Source organism: Elgaria multicarinata, chromosome 9 (genome assembly GCF_023053635.1).
Source record: "Elgaria multicarinata webbii isolate HBS135686 ecotype San Diego chromosome 9, rElgMul1.1.pri, whole genome shotgun sequence".
In the NCBI taxonomy this organism is placed as follows: Eukaryota; Metazoa; Chordata; class Lepidosauria; order Squamata; family Anguidae; genus Elgaria; species Elgaria multicarinata.
Genome location: NC_086179.1, coordinates 1,725,435 through 1,738,312, shown reverse-complemented (window position 1 = coordinate 1,738,312; position 12,878 = coordinate 1,725,435). Strand labels below are relative to the sequence as shown.

Genomic DNA, 12,878 nt, shown 5'->3' with positions numbered 1-12,878 from the left:
CGGGGTTCGCAGGCAACCCCTCACTTGTGAAGACTGTGGCAGTGAGTCATTGCTGAGCCCTGACGTCTGGAGCTGCCTTGAGGCCTGGAGAAGCAGCAGCTCCCTTCTGGTTTGTCTTTGGAAAGGGGGGCGGCAGGTGCAAAGGCTTCGCTTTCATGCATGGCAGGGGTCAGGTGGGGAACGTTTAGGTAGGTAAGATCACGTCCCTTCCTGCCCCCTCCTGCTCCAACCTACCTGCTCAGGACAGGTTGCAGAAGGGTGGTATTGAAGAGTGCTGTTGAGGGGAGACATGAGAGCACTGTTCAAATACTTGAAAGGTTGTCACACAGAGGAGGGCCAGGATCTCTTCTCGATCCTCCCAGAGTGCAGGACACGGAATAACGGGCTCAAGTTAAAGGAAGCCGGATTCCGGCTGGACATCAGGAAAAACTTCCTGACTGTTAGAGCAGTACGACAATGGAACCAGTGACCTAGGGAGGTTGTGGGCTCTCCCACACTAGGGGCCTTCAAGAGGCAGCTGGACAACCATGTGTCAGGGATGCTTTAGGGTGGGTTCCTGCATTGAGCAGGGGGTTGGACTCGATGGCCTTGTAGGCCCCTTCCAACTCTGCTATTCTATGGTTCCATGATTCTAGGTCCTGTGATACTTTTTTTATATATATCAGCTTTGGGGGCAGTGCACGTTGCAGCAGGAAACGGGTCCCAAGGAGTTTTTACGGAGAAGCCTGCAAGAGGTGCCACGGAAAAGACTTTCCTCGTGGCATGTTGGGAACCGGATCCGTTTGTGTGGCCGTCTTTTAGGTCTTTGGGCCTCGTTTAGCTCCAGGCCAATAAATGCGCCGCCGGGCGATTTGTGCGTCTCAGACCCTGTGAGCAGGCCCGGCGGACCTTTCAGGGCACTCTGGGTGGCCCAAATCCACTCTAGGAAGGGCAGGTGGAGATGGAGCCACCTCTGATTTCCCCCCACCCCCAGAACTACAGGGAGCTTCTTAGCCAGGGGTGTCAAACCACGTTGGGTCCAGGGGCTGAATTCCAGTTCAGAGAAGCTCGTTGCAGCCACATTCCAGGGGTGAGCTGGGAAACCACCCAGTGCTCAATGGTGATGGCTGAGGGGGAGGGCCAGGAGAAGGGTCCGTGCCCCTCTGGGGAACCCGGGAAGGGGGCTGAGGTTGGGTGGTACATCCCTGTTCTTGCCTGGGCAGGGATCTGAACCAGGACCTGCTCAAGGCCAGGCGGAGGGTTGGGCCCACTTCCTCTCCGTCACACAGCCTCTGTCCTTCTGAAGCCCGGCTCTTACACTACGGGGCTGTGGTATTCACAACGAGGCCTTTTCGGTGGTGATGCCCCAGGATGCTCCGCTTGGCCTCCCTGGACAACGGAGACAGCCAGCTTTTAGGGAGTTTGAGCCCTGGGCTGCTTTTATGCTCTTGCTGGTGGTGTTTAGATTTTTTTGTGGTTGATTTTAATCTCTTTCTGCATTTTAATCTTGACAGCAAGCCATCGTGAACATTTTGTGGAAAGGCAGGATATAAATGTTGATAAAAAAACTCACGGAAGGGGGCCGGGAGGGCTTGGAGGAAAATCCCTTCCCTGCCTCCCACCTCTAGGTGGGATTTCTCCCTCCCCGACGCAACCCCACCACCACCACCACCACCACACATACCACGTGTTCCCTGCCTAACCTCACTCGCCACTTGCATTGGAGGTGGCTGGCCTTGGAACTCACTAACTGAACATGTTCTGCCGTCCAAGCTCACCTCCATTCTCCTGCGTAAGATCGCCTTGCAATGTGTGAAGCTCGCTGCATCCCCCCCCCCCCACTGCCACCTCCTTGGGGAGGTGATACGGATAGTTGTGGGGAGAAGAGCTCTTGGATGTTTGCAGGGTGTGGTGTGGTTGTGCCATGTTCCAAGGCCTGCCCTGAGTGTGTGTGTGTATGGACGTACATGTTTGTTACCCTCCGCCAGAATCATAGCCTTTGATAAGAATCATAGAATAGCAGAGTTGGAAGGGGCCTACAAGGCCATCGAGTCCAACCCCCTGCTCAATGAAGGAATCCACCCTAAAGCATCCCTGACAGATGGTTGTCCAGCTGCCTCTTGAAGGCCTCTAGTGTGGGAGAGCCCACAACCTCACCAGGCAACTGATTCCATTGTCGTACTGCTCTAACAGTCAGGAAGTTTTTCCTGATGTCCAGCCGGAATCTGGCTTCCTTTAACTTGAGCCCGTTATTCCGTGTCCTGCACTCCGGGATGATTGAGAAGAGATCTCTGTGTGACAACCTTTTAAGTATTTGAAGAGTGCTATCATGTCTCCCCTCAATCTTCTCTTCTCCAGGCTCAACATGCCCAGTTCTTTCAGTCTCTCTTCATAGGGCTTTGTTTCCAGACCCCTGATCATCCTGAAGAGAGAACTTCAGTCCACTTTCAGCTTGGGGAAAGGACGCAACGGGTCTAGTTCTCTACCCACCACCTCCACTTACATGCTTGCGCCTTACCATGTGGGTGTGTCTCTCTCTTTCCCCTCGACAGAAGTGTCTACGGCTGAACCCGGATGTCCCCGTCTGGGTCTCCAAGCAGCGTATCCTCTGCACCTTGAACCACAGCCTGAAGGACGTGCTGAATTATGGCCTCTTCCAGCCAGCCTTCAACGGCAGGGCGGGGAAGTTCCTGGATGAAGAGCGGCTGCTGAGGGAATACCCGTTGAACCCGGAAACTCCGGTCCCCTACCTGGAGGTACCTGCCTGCTGCCATGTCTTGTCTTCTGTAGAACGATGAGAGAAAGAATGCTAGTAGAGCTAGAGGGAAAGGAAAGGAACCTCTCATGCAAGCCCTTGAGTCATTGCTGACTCCTAGAGGGACGCCTGCTTTGGCTGATGTTTTCTTGGCAGACTTTGTAGTGGGGTGGTTTGCCATTGCCTTCCCCAGTCATGGTTACCTTTCCCCCAGCTAGCTGGGTACTCATTTTACCGACCTTGGAAGGATGGACAGCTGAGTCGACCTGAGCCGGCTGCCTGAGAACCAGCTTCTGCTGGGATCGAACTCAGGCCGTGGGGAGAGTTTCAGCTGCAGAGAGAAAGAATGCTAGTATAGCTAGAGGGACCAGATGCAAAAGAGGGCAGGGCTCCTGCAGCTTTAACTGTGGTGATGAAGTGGGGATTTCACCAGGTGCCCCATATATACAAATGACACCTGCTGAAATTCCCTTTTCTATGCAACTTTTAAAGATGCAAGAGCCCTGTCCTCCTTTCCATAGGGTCACCCTAAGCAGAATGGTTTGAATATCTAGAATTGTGGCTAACAAGGGAGGGTTTATGTTTTCCATCCAATTGAGGATGGAGATTTTTAGAAGGAGATTCTTGCTGCTGGTACCCTTTCTCATAGGCATGATGATGCCATAAATGGCTTATGACTCAACTGACCCCCTTGCTGCCCTGGAGGTCAGGCTATGGGATCTCAATAACCGCCTATGATGACCTGAAAACCCCATTAAAACCCCATTGAAAATACCTGCTTCGCTTTTAGTTCCGGCGGCAGAGACCTTGTGGGTCACTTCCTCACCTGGCCCGTCTGGGGCCTCCACCGCCAGGGGCTTCAGATGGCATTTTGCCACCCCCAGCAGATGCACCGTCCAAGAGAGGTTGCAGAGGCTGCCGGCAGGATGCCCAGCTTCACTGGCACCCTACAAACGCTGCCTCTCCCGGGGAGAGCCAGGGTGGCGTGGTGGTGAGATGGTTGGACTGGGGCACGAGAGGCCCGGGTTCCAGTCCCCATCCGGCCATGAAGCTCACTGGCTGACTTTGGGCCGACTCCCAGCCTTACCTACCTCACAGGGTCGTCGTGAGGATGAACTGGAGAAGAGGAGGGACAGGCATATGCCGCCTTGAGCTCCGTGCAAGCGGAAAATGGGATGTAGATAAAGGAATAGTAGCTGAGATGGCTTCTGCTTCCCAGTAGTGTTACAGAGGTCTCTACCTGCTTCCTGCATCCCCCCTCAGCCTCTTTCCAAAGACAGATGTTGGATTAACTATCTTATGAGGCGCTAGTAAGGAGACTCGTGTAAGCGCTAAGGGACGTATGCTAGCATATATTGCACACACACACACACACACTTGAGTGCCTTCAGAATTCCCTGGTGAGTGCCCAAATAGCCCTGGTGTTTTTCCCCTTTTTAATTTGTCAGTTACTTCTAAAATGCTAACCTGCATCCCGCCTGCTTGGCATAGTTCTTCAAGTGTGCTGTTACGAAACAGTGATTCACCACCAAGCTAAGTTTAGGAAGGTAGCTGGAGTGGAGCCAGATCTGTTTGTGAGCAGGGGGGCGGGTGGGGGTGGGGGGCGGGACGGAGGACGTACAAGCGCCATCTATGGAGCTGTTCAGCCCCATATTCCGCCCCACACCCAGCCGCCTTTGTTGCACAACAGCAACAGCGCTCATTTTTTTCTGCACCTGAGGACTAGAAGCTTGTTTCCTTTTCTGAAAGCTGAGTTCACAGGAAGTGAAATTCTGCACGGTCTTGTGCAGTGTGCTGCATGGGTGACCCAAGTATGTGTGGTCTATACCAGCCGTCCCTGTGCTGGCAGGGAATGATGGGCGTTGTAGTCAGACGGGTCTGGAGGGCGCCAAGGTGGAGAAGGCTGGTCCAGGCTGGTGTAACAGTCAGTTGCTTGACCCACGTTTTGACCTCTCAGTTCCCCAAGAGAGGCCCCCTCCCCCCTCCTCTAGGACTTCCTCTTCGGCCAATACCATCGCTATGGGTCTGGTTCCATTTATTATTTCACTTCATTTATTATTACCTTTCTCTACTGCCCCATAGCCAATGCTCTCTGGGCGGTCCGCAAAGAATGAAACCATTAAACATACATAATACAAAGGGCAAAACTGTTTAGACAAGAACATATGAACAGACAGCAAACACCCAGGCAACATACATCCAAAAACAATGTTTGAACAATTGCCCTGCCCATGTGCCTGAGGTGGGGGGGACAGTGGGGGGGGGGCTTCTGATGTGCCTGCTGCATGGCCGTAGCAGTCCTCTCTGCTGGCCACTCACCCAAAGCTGAGAATTGCCCTGGAAGAGCTGTGACTCCTTGCCTGAGCTTTTGTCAGACAAGGTTAAGCAAGCGAGGGGCAATTTTGCCATATAATGGTTTTCCTTTTTAATTGGGGGCATTTTTATCTCGTTGATTGCATGCCATTGTGCTTTGGAACTGCTGTTACGCTCCCCAAGACTGGGAGAAAGGATGAGCCGGAAATCAATACAAGGGAAATAGATGCTGCTGACAGCTGTGCGCTGCGCATGGAGGGCGCGGGGAGGGGGAAGCACGACTCCGAGGCGTGTGGGTGATGCTCTGTCCCTTCCCTTTGCTTCCCTTCTCCAGTTCCGGTACAAGAGGCGCGTCTACACCCAGAGCCTGTTGGATGACAAACAGTTTGCCAAACTGCACACAAAGGTAAGAGAGTCGCCGTTGCCAAAGCGTGTGTGTGGTGCTGATGCTGGTCCCCATCCTTCGAAGCGTCAGAAACTTCAGAGGGGGACGTAAGAAGAGCGGGGCAGGATCAGACCCAGGGGCTCTCTAGCGCAGCATCCTGTGCTCGCAGTAGATGCCCCAGGTGGGGGGAGCGCCACAGGCAGGACTGCCGGCTGCCGGTGGGAGATCCGCAAGCAGGGCATGAACGCATTTACAGGCTCCTGCTCAAACTCCCCAGCAACTGGCATATTTATTTTATTTATTCTATTTATTCTATTTATTTATTTATTTATTTATTTATTACATTTATATACCGCCCCACAGCCGAAGCTCTCTGGGCGGTTTGCAACAATTAAAAATGGTAAACATTAAAAAGTATACAAGATTTTAAAAAAAACCATCAGAAACATAAAAACAGTGTAAAAACAACAGTATGGAGGCTGAACTGATACTGGAGGCAACAGAGGCATCATCTACACCAAGCAGGATATTGCACTGTGAAAGCGGTCTATAATTTATTTATTTATTTATTTATTTATTTCATTTCTATACCGCCCAATAGCCGAAACTCTCTGGGCGGTTCCCCAAAATTAAAACCATAATAAAACAACCAACAGGTTAAAAGCATAAATACAAAATACAGTATAAAAAGCACAACCAGGATAAAAACCACGCAGCAAAATTGATATAAAATTAAAATACAGAGTTAAAACAGTAAAATTTAAATTTAAGTTAAAATTAAGTGTTAAAATTCTGAGAGAATAAAAAGGTCTTCAGCTGGCGACGAAAGTAGTACAGTGCAGGCGCCAGGCGGACCTCTCTGGGGAGCTCGTTCCACAACCAGGGTGCCACAGCAGAGAAAGCCCTCCTCCTAGTAGCCACCTGCCTCACTTCCTTTGGCAGGGGCTCACAGAGAAGGACCCCTATAGATGATCTTAAGGTCCGGGCAGGTACATATGGGAGGAGGCATAAAAGGCAGGAGCCACACCAAGCAGGATATAGCACCATGAAAGCGGTCTATGGTCTATGTCAGTGGACCCCAACAGTTGTCGGTGCACTTCAGTGCCGCTATAAAGCAGTCGTGGGGCTCCTGCCTTTTATATACCGCTTTCATAGTGCAATATCCTGCTTGGTGTGGATGACACCAGACAAGCGTCACAACTGGGAGCCACAGACAGCCTTCTCCTGCTCCCTGCATTTGTCTGACCCCCTTTTTAAAGCTTTACCACTTGGTGGCCATCACCAAGTGAGTCCCATTGCCTTTTAACTGCCTGGTGTGAAGAAGTCCTTCCTTTGATCTGTCCTGCATCTCCCACCATTCAGCTTCATGCAAGGACCCTCGCTGCTAGAGCAGTACGACAATGGAACCAGTGACCTAGGGAGGTTGTGGGCTCTCCCACACTGGAGGCCTTCAAGAGGCAGCTGGACAGCCATCGGTCAGGGATGCTTTAGGGTGGATTCCTGCATTGAGCAGGGGGTTGGACTCGATGGCCTTGTAGGCCCCTTCCAACTCTGCTCTTCTATGATTCTATGATTCTATGACCCCATTGGCTTCTAGTATTACAAGAGAGGAAGCAATCCTGTGGTAATATCACACTATGACTGCATCTCTCTCTCTCTCTCTCTCTCTCTCTCTCTCTCTCTCTCTCTCCCCCTCTCCCTCTCCCTCTCCCTCTCCCTCTCTCCCTCTCTCTCTCTCTCTCTCTCTCTCTCTCTCTCTCTCTCTCTCCCTCTCTCTTTCTCTCTCTCTCTCTCTCTCTCTCTCTCACACACACACACACACACACACACACACACACACACACACACACAGAGTGAGCCTGTGTGTTCCTTGATTTACTGTCGTGCCCCAGGGTGGCTTTGTGGCCTGTCTTGGTCTGCACCGTCCCATTTCCAGCAGGGAAATGCATCGCAGGACATTACTTAGGGATGCTGTCATCAGCCTAGAGGCCTGGGGTCTGCTGTGGGAGCCCTTCCCATCCTGGTGGTCCCAATGTAGTGGTCCCTCACTCTCTGGCTCCCCCTCTGCTCCCCTTCTGTGTGGGCCACGCGACCTGAGGTGCCCTAGAAAACATCTCCTGGACCTTTGCCCCGTTCTTCCCTAGAGCAAACGTTGGAGGCTGCCAAGCAGCCTCCCTGTCAGCCTTTTTATGCCATCGCTTGGCTCCACCCTGGCTGCCCCGTAAAACGGGGACCCTTGGCCTTGGCCAGTGGCAAAACTGGGCTGAAAGCCACATTGGCTGCTTGAACTGGACATGTTCTGTGAAACATAAACTGGGGGGGGGGAGTTTAAGAAACCCCCTCTTTCCTCTTTGGTCACAGCAGTGCTGATCTGTTTGGCCGTCAGCTCGAGGGATCCTGGCCTGGTTTCTTCTGGCGCCGTTGTGTGCAGGGTGGGGGAAGGTTGGGAATCTTTGCTGCAGCCGTTGCCAATGTTTTCCTCTTGTGCAGGGAGGAAGAGAGAGAGAGAAACTGTGAAGTTTTGGAAACAGCAGTTGCTGGGTGGGGGAAGAAATGCAGCAGATGCAAAGCGGAGAGAGTGAGAAAACGATCTCCCCGTAGGGCTTGTTTGTCCAGATGGATCCGTCCACCCCAGCCGGAGGCAATCGACATGAAATGGGGGCCCCCATTTGGGCCTCTGCCATTGAAGGACCTGGTCAGCCACAACAGTGCTGGGCTCTTGATTCCTTCCTTGGGTTCCTTTTCCCTCTCCAGGGTTTGGGGCACGCTGGGGCCCTTTCTACACCTAAGGATTATCCCAGGAAAATGGAGGGATCCCCCCTGCCTGCTCCCAGGATCCCCTGTGTGTCATTTGGATGCACAGGGATGATCTCGGGACGATCCTGGGGGAAAAGGCAGGTGTAGAAATGGCCCGGGAGAATCAGACCACCGAGGGGCCATTCAGTTCACTGTTCTGTTCCTAGCAATGGCCTGGCCCCTGGCCCACCCAGAGACTCACACACACACAGGTTCGCCCTGTATTGCGTGCCTTGTTTGTTTGTTTGTTGTTGTTGTTGTTGTTTTCCTGCTTACTGAAAACAAGTTAGCCAAGGGCCTCCCAGCCCTGGTGGACGAGCAGCATTTGAACCAGGCCCCCAGCATAAGGATGTGGCATTCAAGCCATCCCAGCAGTTAAACTAAGACCTCTGGACACGACTGATGTGGGTCTGCTGCGCACGCGTGGGCTCCGTCCCTCCATCCCAGGGCTGTACGGATATGGATTTGACCATTAGGATGCGGCTAAGCAGCCTTGGGGCAGAGAACACTTCTCCCAAACACAGGTCCCCGACCCTGTGGCCTGTTGGAACCTTCCCTGAGTTGTTTCTGTGTTAACACAGTACTGTAGAGATGTTTAAACCTTTACTTAAAGGGAAGGATGGTGGCTTTTGGCTCTGTGCGGATGGCATGTCTCTCTGTGCTCTCTCTCTCTCTCTCCCTCCCAGAAGGGGTTAAGACATGCATTGAAATGGTCCAGGCTCTTTTTTCCAGAAAAGCGGGTATTTGCGAATGGTAGCAAAGCACCTTAACCTGGTTTCCTGAGCAGCCCTGCGAAGCTTCACGGGATCTGGGGATGGTTTCAGAACAGAACAGGTTGGCAGTTCAAAACACTTCCAGGTTCACTTCAAGTCTTAGTGAGTGGATGCCAGCCTTCAAATTGGTGTGGATACAAACTCAAATGATCTCGACGGAGGGTACAATGTCCATGTCTTAAATGCTCACACTGCCTAGAGGTGATTCAGAAACAACTTTCAAGAACACTCTTTGATTTACACCTCGGTGCATCTGCTGCAATTTTTGCACGTGGAAGTTGAGCTCCCTTCTATAAAGGTGGCATTTTTGCATTGGGCTGAAGTTGCAGGTTACCAAAGTCCTCAAAAACGCCTCCCAGAATGGCAATGACCTGCCACGCATATCCTGCAAACGTAGGGTGTTATTCAAGGACTAATTGCAGCTAGTTTTGTATGTCGTGAGCCTTGTATGCAAGAACCGCGTCACATTGTGTTTTCATGTAAACTGTTCTGAGTTTTATTTTATTTTTTATTTAGTAACTGCATTGCATTTTATGTTTCATAGAATAATAGAATCATAGAATAGCAGAGTTGGAGGGGGCCTACAAGTCCATCGAGTCCAACCCCCTGCTCCATGCAGGAATCCACCCTAAAGCATCCCTGACAGAGGGTTGTCCAGCTGCCTCTTGAAGGCCGCTAGTGTGGGAGAGCCCACAACCCCCCTAGGGAACTGATTCCACCGTCGCACTGCTCTAACAGTCAGGAAGTTTTTCCTGATGTCCAGCCGGAATCTGGCTTCGTTTAACTTGAGCCCGTTATTCCATGTCCTGCACTCTGAGAGGATGGAGAAGAGATCCTGGCCCTCCTCTGTGCGACAACCTTTTAAGTATTTGAAGAGTGCTCTCATGTCTCCCCTCCATCTTCTCTTCTCCAGGCTCAACAGGCCCAGTTCTTTCAGTCTCTCTTCATAGGGCTTTGTTTCCAGACCCCTGATCATCCTGGTTGCCCTCCTCTGAACTTCTGCTGTATTGTATCATCTCATAAGTCATCTCATTACCTGCTATGGCTGAAATGCGTCTTTCCCGTTAGGTCCCCTCCAGTTCACACACCATGTTCTCATCGGAGCAAGCAGAGCCTATGCTCAGTAACTCCCAGGCTGGACTACAGTAACACCCTCTACGTGGGGCAGCCCTTGGAAAGGATCTGGAAACTTTGGTCCCAAATGCCACTGCTAGATTGTTTTCTGAGATTGAGCAAATGGATTTAAGACTCTGGCTTTGGCTACCTGTTCGTTTCCAGGTGAAATTCAAGATGCCGGTCCCTTACCTTTCAAGCCCTTCATGGCTTAGGACCTGGGTACTCTAAAGATGGATTCCTCCCATATTTTTATTATGCTGTTCAGTAAGGTTTCCAGGACAGTTTTCCGCAGAGTAATCATACAGGTCTGCATGCACATGTGCACACGCACACACACACGATATACAACAACAATTTTAAAAGCAATCAGATAAGTGGAGGAAGCAGCAGTTAAAAACAAATTTCGGAGAGATTCAGAGGAGCAGATGAAACAAAACCTCCAGCCAGCTTCCACTTAATAGGAGCAGGCAAAGAAAAAGTTCTCCGCCTGGTGCTGAAATGACTTCAGAATTGGCGCTGGGCAAGGCTCTCCAGGGAGGCTGGGTGTCATGGCACAGATGGGGCGGAGCGAGGACACAGAGATGTCCCTCCCCTCTCTTTATGTTTAACCCACCTTTAGGGGGGGGCGTTACAAGACGGTAATGAAATGCCTGAAAATGCAGTTATAATTTTAACATTTATTTTAAATGACAGAATTTTCTTTAAAAACAACAACACCAAAACCAGCAGCAGCTAAAGATTTTTATTTTATTTATTTATTAGGTTTTTTTTAGTAGTACTTTTTTTTAGAACTACACAACCAGTTCAACCAACTGCAGGCTGGAATAAATGCACCTCCGGATATTTCTTTACAAGCTCACAGTGATGAGGGCCTTTCGTGTCTCCCTGGGAAGGGAGTTCCAAGCCTGGCTGTTCTTGCTTGGGATAATGGAAGTTGTAGTCCGATACGTCAGGAGGGCAACAGGCTGGTTTATATTGGTATTTATTTTTAATTTATTATTTCCTGTACATCTTGCCTTCTTTCCTCTTGGAAGGAACCCAAGGCCTGGTCCTGGTCTTCCTCCTCTGATTTATCCTCACAACAACCCTGTGAGGCAGGTTAGGCTGAGAATCAGTGACTGGCCCGAAGTCTCATGGCCGAGTGAGGACTAGGAACCCGATTTCCTGAGACTCAGTCCAACGCCGTAACCATTCCGGCTTTAGAGGCCAAAACCAGCATCTGGGATTGGGACTGGAAACAAATTGACAGCCAATGGAACCAGTGCAGAACAGGTGTGATATGATACCCCCCCCCACCACCAACGGTCACATCCTGTAGCAGGTGCCGTTCCCAAACCGTCTCCAAGGGCAGCCCCAAGTGCAGCGCGTTACTGCCGTTTATCCTGAACGTAAGCAAGACGTGTGTCCCTGTGGCTCGGTCAGGTTTTTCTAGACGGGGCCAGAGCTGCTGAACCAGACTGAGCTGGTAAAAAGCAGCCCAGGCTCTCTGCACAGCCAGGGATGCTGCGTCATGTTCCTTGCTGGCGGAGGTGCCCTGTCTGGATTCGAGAGCCGGGGCCTTCTCTGCTGTCGAATCCCTCCCCCGGGGAGACCTTTCAGGGGCCGACCTTTCTACATGCTGAGACAGTTCTCTTCCATGAGGCCTTTTGGGGAAGGTTTATGGTCAATGTAAGACCTTGCTGACAGAGTGGGGTAGTGGTTAGAGCAGGGGTGCAGAACCTCCAGCCCACGGGGCACCCCAGTCTGGCCTCCGGAGCCTCTTGGGGTCCCTCTTGCCCCCTGGAGGAATCTCCTCGGAGGATGCCCTGGAGGGTCTTAACCTCCGAGATCAGAGATAACAGTGGAGGTTTCCCTGGTGGTCTGTGCTCTTTCTTCCCACTTTGGGTAAGTCCCACTGCCCCATATCTCCCAACTGTTATCTCCAGTTGCAGATCGAAAATAACAGCAGGAGATGCCAGGTGCCGGGACTCGACTGTGCTGAGCTGAACGGCTACTGCTCCTCTCAACACAGGTTCTGCTGCTGGCGGCTGACCCCAGCTGCTCTGCTTCTCCCACTGTTATCTCCAACCTGTGATTGGAGATAACGGTGGGGGATACGGGGCAGTGGGACTTGCCTGTACTGGGAAGAGCACAGGTGAGTCATGGCACCCTTCATCCCATCTCACATTGGAGGGAACAGCAGGGCTGTGGGAAAAGTGGCTGCTCTCACTGGCACAGGCTGAATAGCTTCATGCAGCATCTGGCATCCATGGGGCCACGAGAAACGGTGCAAAGCCAGGGACTCCACTGGCACCGGGAGGAGCAGCCGATTCCCTTGGGGCAGGCCAAACCCCTTTCTGTTTCCGCAATAAAGGGCAGAGGGAGCGTCAGGGGTGGAGCCACATCCCTGATGTCATCTGCCCCCTCCCCCCCAGTTCAACCTCATAGAATCATAGAATAGTAGGGTTGGAAAGGCCCTGTAAGGTCATCGAGTCCAACCCCCCGCTCAATGCAGGAATCCGCCTTACAGATGGTTGGCTTAGAGTGCAGGACTACCAGAGGGGAGACCCAGGTTCAAATCCCTGCTCAACCTCAAGGCTCATGGAGGGGCTTTGGTGGGTCTTTCTCTCTCTCTCTCAGACCAGCCGAACCCACAGGGTTGTTGTGTTGGCAACATGGGGATGGTTGTGGAGGGGAAATAACCTTTGCTTGCTTGCTCTCCTTGGAGGAGAGGCGAAATGTCATAAATGAAGTAAGACCTTCTGTCTTGCCGCTGCAGCCG

At 51.7% G+C, this 12,878-nt stretch overlaps 1 protein-coding gene across 1 annotated transcript in view; it reads left to right on the top strand.

Moving 5' to 3' along the window:
* Window positions 1-12,878, top strand: part of SHANK3 (SH3 and multiple ankyrin repeat domains 3) — a 391,738-nt gene that overhangs the window by 63,753 nt on the left and 315,107 nt on the right. Inside the window, exons 3-4 of the mRNA XM_063134473.1 lie at window positions 2,532-2,735; window positions 5,382-5,453. Of these exons, the coding sequence (XP_062990543.1) occupies window positions 2,532-2,735; window positions 5,382-5,453 (276 nt within the window). The remainder of the gene's footprint in view (window positions 1-2,531; window positions 2,736-5,381; window positions 5,454-12,878) is intronic.